This window comes from Protobothrops mucrosquamatus, unplaced genomic scaffold, assembly GCF_001527695.2.
Source record: "Protobothrops mucrosquamatus isolate PMUCROS unplaced genomic scaffold, P.Mucros_1.0 scaffold_233, whole genome shotgun sequence".
NCBI classification, from domain to species: domain Eukaryota; kingdom Metazoa; phylum Chordata; class Lepidosauria; order Squamata; family Viperidae; genus Protobothrops; species Protobothrops mucrosquamatus.
This window is the reverse complement of record NW_015386309.1, coordinates 555,460-561,818: the sequence shown is the minus strand read 5'-3', so window position 1 is coordinate 561,818 and position 6,359 is coordinate 555,460. Positions and strand designations below refer to the sequence as shown.

The following is a 6,359-nucleotide window of genomic DNA, read 5'->3' as shown; positions in this document are numbered from 1 at the left end:
ACTGGAAGAGTAAAGTTTTACCTACAATAGAGGACTGGAGAGTGAAGGTTTCGCATCTTGCTGAAATGGCAAAGATTTCGGCTTATTTGAAGGATCACTCAAATGAACAATTTTTATCAATATGGAGAAGATGGATTGTTTATATTCAAAATAAGCATAGAATGGTGGAATATAAGTTAGGTTTTTAGATAAAAAATTTCTTTCTTTATACATATATATATATTTCACCTACTTATGTAGAATTACATTTTGTGGAGTTAGGGATATTAATATTAGTTTACTTTTAGTTGAATAGTATCCTGGGATTAGGTTTGGGAAGTCCGGGTGGGGGGTGGGGGGGTGGTTTCAATTGTGATGTACTTGTGATGTGTTTTTTTTTATGCTGAAAACAATAAAAAATTCTTTGGGAAAAAAAAAAAAGATTAATGTATAATATTATGAAGACCAAAAAATGAGGGGATTAGCCATTATTCAGAGAATTAGGTTGCTAACTTCCTCCACCTTTGCTCTATCTCAGTTTCAATGAAGGAGCAAAAACATCTCCATTCCAGCATAGGAAGTGATCAAAAGGAGGTGAGTAAAGGTAATCCTCAATTTACGACATTCAAAGTTATAACAGATCCCCCCAAAAGGTACTAATGATCTGGTTGCAAAATTCTAACAACTGCCCCCTCTGTGCTCACATGATAATATTTTGGGTACTCAGCAACTGCCCCACATTTAAGGCTATTTGAATCAGCTCACAGTCACTTGACCTTGATTTACGATGGTTTTACTGAAAACCGTTGCTTCTGGTTTTCAGAAAGAATGGCCCATAGCAAACAATGAGTTTGCTTAACAATTGCGAATTCACTTAATGGTCTGTGGTGATTCATAATAATAATAATAATAATAATAATAATAATAATAATAATAATAATAATAATAATAATAATAATAATAATAATAATAATAATAATAATAATAATAATAATAATAATAATAATAATAATAATAATAATAATAATAATGTTGGAAGGGACCTTGGAGGTCATCTAGTCCAATCCCCTATACCATTTCAGACAAATGGCTGTCCAGTCTCTTCTTAAAAACTTCCAGTGTTGGAGCATTCACCACTTCTGGAGGCAGGTTGTTCCACTGATTAATTGTTCTAACTGTCAGGAAGTTTCTCCTTAGTTCTAGGTTGCTTCTCTCCTTGATTAGTTTCCATCCATTGCTTCTTGTCCTGCCTTCAGGCGCCTTGGAAAATAGCTTGATTCCCTCTTCTTTGTGGCAGCCCCTGAGATATTGGAATACTGCTATCATGTCTCCCCTCGTCCTTCTCTTCATTAAACTAGACATACCCAATTCCAGCAGCCTTTCCTTATATGCTTTGGCCTCCAGTCCCCTGATCATCTTTGTTGCTCTTCTCTGTACTCTTTCTAGAGTCTCAACATCTTTTTTACATCGTGGTGACCAAAACTGGATGCAGTATTCCAAGTGTGGCCTTACTAAGGCATTGTAAAGTGGTATTAATACTTCACGTGATCTTGATTCTATCCCTCTGTTAATGTAGCCCAGCACTGTGTTGGCCTTTTTGGCAGCTGCAGCACACTGCTGGCTCATATTTAAGTGATTGTCCACTAGGACTCCGAGGTCCCTCTCAGAGTTACTACTATTGAGCAAGGTACCTCCTATACTATACCTGTACATTTGGTTTTTCTTGCCTAAATGTAGAACCTTACTTTTTTCACCATTGAATTTCATTTTGCTAGATAGCGCCCAGTGTTCACTTAATAACTGCCACAAAAAAAGTGGTAAAATCAGATAGGTCATGTGATGACCCTGTTTTTTGATCATGACCTACTATTATAATGGGAAGGCTCCATTATGGTCGTGAGTCGAGACTACCTGCATATACTAATAGCTAGGGTCAGGCTGCCTCAGTTTTTTTTTTGTTTTAATGAAGCAAAGGCCCCAAGTATCCTCCACATTATAGTTAAATATAACTGTAATTTTAGAAAGCTTTGGGTAGCAAATAGATATATCTCTTATGTTTTTAAATTAAACTTAGAGATAATTTGACCAGCAAACGAAATAACGAAGGACAGAGAAAATGAGGTATTTCTTACCAAACACGGTCAGCATTAACAGCTTCATCATACAATAAAATATACACACAAAATATTCCAACCACCAAGGCATGGAACGTAGATACTGTCCTAAAAAGACAAAAGCAATCCCATTAAGCATATGCTACCTTTAAATTGGTGGCACAGTAATGAAAAAAATAAACAATTTCCCATGACCTTAAAATGAGATTTGTGCAATTTAAATGTTTCTTATGTACTGGATACCTCATAAAAATAATGTGGGTTGCTATCAAGTATACTATAGATGTATAATTCATTGTAATTGATTTCAATTGTAACTGAAACTTTGCCTTGCCAAATTTATTGTTACATTTTGGGGTATACCAACTGATTGTTATTATGATTCTGGATCAACTGCTTTATGATGCATATGTTTTTCTTGGCCTGATCTGGAATCTACAAAGATCAAGATTATGATGATGTTATCCCTTCAGTCCAGTTCAATTCTTGGTGATTCAATGGGCCAGGTCTCTCCACAACTTCCAATCTTTCACTATTTTTTTTAGTTTTTCTATGCTCTGGCTGGTATCAGCTTTGATAGTGTCCAGCCCCCATGGTTTTTGACAGCCTGGTTTCCTTTTATTGCTAACTCTTCCAAACATAATTGCTTTCTCCAGTGAATTCCCCTGCATGTCGTGGTCAAAGTAAGTGAGATGCACTTCTGTGATTTTGCCTTCTGGTGACCTGTCTGGTGTTATGCACTCCAGTACTTGCTTGTTAGTCACCTTCTCCAGCACAACAGCTCAAACAAGTCAACTTTCTTACTGTCTTATTTTTTTTAAGGTCCAACTTTCACAACAATAGGTGGCTACAGGGAACACAATAGAGCAGGGGTGTCAAACTGCTGGCCCACGGGCCGAACACGTCATCCGGAAGCCACACCCACCCCATTGCTGGCAATGGCAAAACCGTCCCGATACGTTGCGCGACATCACGTGACATCACAAGTTTGACATGTCTGCAATAGAGCGAACTAACCTATATTTGGTTACCAGGCTGATGTCCTTGCTTTTTTTTAAAGGATCAAGGATACTGAATTTTCTAGGCATGTCTGTTGGTTGAAATAAGGAGGAGAATTCTACACTATGGATCAGATTTTAATATAGAGCCCTTATTTGCTTGCAGGGGAGGGGGGGTATCTTTTCCTGAATCACAAAACGTCTGTTTTCTATTATTTCAAGAAATCATGCTTACTTGGTGAATTACCTTCCTATTAGCTTTTAATATAGACACACATGTTGTAAAAAGTAATGTAACAACTTAACATTTTGCAGTGTGGTATGTCTAAGTAAAATTAAAAATGTTTGAGGAAAAACAAGTCTCCCGGTATCCATTCAGCTGACCTCACTCCCATGTCAGAGAGAAAAATGTAGAGCAGGGCTTTTCAACCAGTGGTACGGGTACCACCTGTGGTACATTGGCACTTGGCAGGTGGTACGTGACCATTCTAGAAAAGTAGTGGAGGAGGGGAATGAGAGCGCCGCCGGGCAGGCAGGTGTCTTGCTCGGCTGTGCCTTGGGGGGCACTTTTTTCAGTGCCATTGTAACTTCGAACAGTCACTAAGCGAACTGTTGTAAGTTGAGGACTACCTGTACTTTATCACTTTTTTCCTTTTTTTTGGTCATCAAGTTTTTCACACCTTGCTAGGCGACTGGTGGTACTCGGATATTGCCATATCCTAAAAGTGGTACAATGAGTGAAAAGGTTGAAACGCCCTGATGTAGAGCATTCCTATATTTTCTCAGATACACAGGCTATTTTATTTTTTTTGAAATAAATTTCACAAGCAAATTTAATTGTTCTCCAATAAAATATATACAGTATATGCAGCAATAACCGACCAATTTCAGATGGTAACCTCCTTTGAGTTGGGAACTTTCCTCTTTTGCTCTATGATAGGCTTGCACAATAGGGAGGCGCGAAACATTGCATTATGGTCTGGCATGAAACATTGCAAAATTTTTAAGTTTGCCAAACCTTTGAAGTGGCTGGCTCAAGACAGATCAGCCTCCCAGTTAGCAAAATGTTTAACAACTTGCATGGCTCAACATCTTGCAAGAGCTTTTGGTCCAGCTTGTTTCAAACAACTGGGCTCCATGAAAAGACATGGGAGGTTTCCTGGAATTCCATTTGAAGAAAGACTGGGCAGTTGTGGAACAATGGCCACATACTTGTTGAGTGCAAACTGTGTACTTTTCAGAAAGGATTGCTTACTTAGATTCTTCTTTTAAAAACTAAAAAAATACTGGGGCACCTGGGAGAAGCTGTCTTACTTTTTTGCAGGGAACTAACCTGCCCTCTTTATTTCAAAGGCCATTTCAAAGAAGACAGAATATTTAGATCAGTTTGGGTTTAACTGTCGGGGTGATGGCTTACTATGGACATATCCTGTTGTTTTCTTGGTGTCTACGTGTATATTTGTATTAGTTTTATAGTTTTGATACAACTAAATCAATAACGTTTTATTCTATTCTGTGAAACAACCTATTTCAAACATGAGCTAGGCTCTTTTGAGCATTTCCTTGAAATTATATATTTTGCATTCCAGGAAGGCATTTCATAAACTTCAAACAATTTGAAATTTATCTGTACACCCTATATATTGTACATTGATACCAACTTATTAAATAATATTTTCTGCATTTATTCAAGAAGATATCTGTTGTTATGGGGAAAAAGAAGAGAAAGAAGGGGTATTATGTAAGTTCGCCACTTGAGTTACTTATAAAGTGATAAAGACAGGATAAAAATTAATCAATCAAACCAATAAATAAATAAATATTTGTAAGATATCATGTAATCAACACATGTTTTCTTGAATTTAGAGACCAGGTGGTATATTAATTATGTTAAAAAAAATAATTAGTATATTGTGACCAGTTCACAAAGTTAAACAGGATATCATATTTTGTTCAACTGTAAATATCCTAGATAGAATGTACTTTGAACTTAGATTAAGGCATAATTTATACTGATTGCAATTTTTGACAATAAAATGTAATCTGAATGTTATACATTACTATTAACTATTTTTTTAAAAGTCAGTAAAAATAACCAAGGGTTAAAAGTTATTTATTCAATTTAACTTTGATAAAGTGATAACTTATAAATTACTTTTTTTAATTTTTTAACATAAATCCTGACTACATTTTTCTAAAGGAATTCCCCTAAACAATCCGGATATTGTTTGAACAAGTACTCCACAGCTAACAGCCTAAACATTTCAAACTTTACAAATATATATAATCGTATAATATTATTTTAGAACTGTACCTTGTATTCCACTCAATTTTCTTCTTTTGGTCAAGATTGTTAAAACCAGATGTTAGACGTGAAGATAGCCAAGAACTTAGCACATGAAAGCCAAGTTGAAATATAGCAAAACTGCTGACAGCTATGCCCACATTGAGTTTATTAAAGATAGTCATCTTTCTTCTGCCTGTTAAAAACACAATTTCCAACAGAATTCCTCAATTCAGGCATGTGCCAAATAATGCTACTACTTTAAAATCAACAATAATTTACATTAAGACTGCAATTCTTGACAATGGGCACAGGAGAAGTGTATTTGCTGCTGGCACAGTCCGCCTAAATGATAACTTGTGGTAGGGTTATATCTGGCTGCACCCATTGTTGCATGTATTCTATAGATTGCAAAATAAATACTTTACATATTCCAACCTCTTTATAAAAAAAATAGTCTAAATTTACAGTATTAGAAGAAAATTAATGAAATGTCCACTAAATCTAAGCCACGACAGACATGATGCAATATGACAATGATTCCACCATACCTGCATACAAATTGTAACTCTATATCAGTGGTGTCAAACTGCCGGCCCACGGGCCAGACGCCTCATCCGGAAGCCGCGCCCACCCCATTGCGTGACATCACGTGACATTGCGAATTTGACATGTCTGCTCTATATGAATTGATGGTATACGAAAAGGAAATCAATCATTATAAATACATGCCAGTTGCCAAACACCCAAATTTTAGACACCTGACCATGGGGATGCTATGACGGTCATAAGTGCAAAGACCAGTCAGTCATAAGTCACTTTTTTCAGTGCTATTGTAACTTTGAGTGGTCACTAAACAAATGGTTATAATCAAGGACTACCTGTATACTCTTTGTAAGGACTAGAGTCAGGGGTAGGCAACCTTGGCTCTTTTATGACTCGTGGACTTCAACTCCCATGGCTGGCTCAGGAATTCTGGGAGTT

The 6,359-nt window shown here is 36.5% G+C and overlaps 1 protein-coding gene across 1 annotated transcript in view; it reads right to left on the bottom strand.

The window, feature by feature from the left end:
* The window catches only part of TLCD4 (TLC domain containing 4), a 15,845-nt gene extending 10,285 nt beyond the window's left edge, over positions 1 to 5,560 (bottom strand). The window contains exons 1-2 of the mRNA XM_015829257.1: positions 5,406 to 5,560; positions 2,112 to 2,201 (exon numbers count right to left, since the gene is read on the bottom strand). Of these exons, the coding sequence (XP_015684743.1) occupies positions 2,112 to 2,201; positions 5,406 to 5,560 (245 nt within the window). The remainder of the gene's footprint in view (positions 1 to 2,111; positions 2,202 to 5,405) is intronic.
* Positions 5,561 to 6,359: the final 799 nt, after the last annotated feature.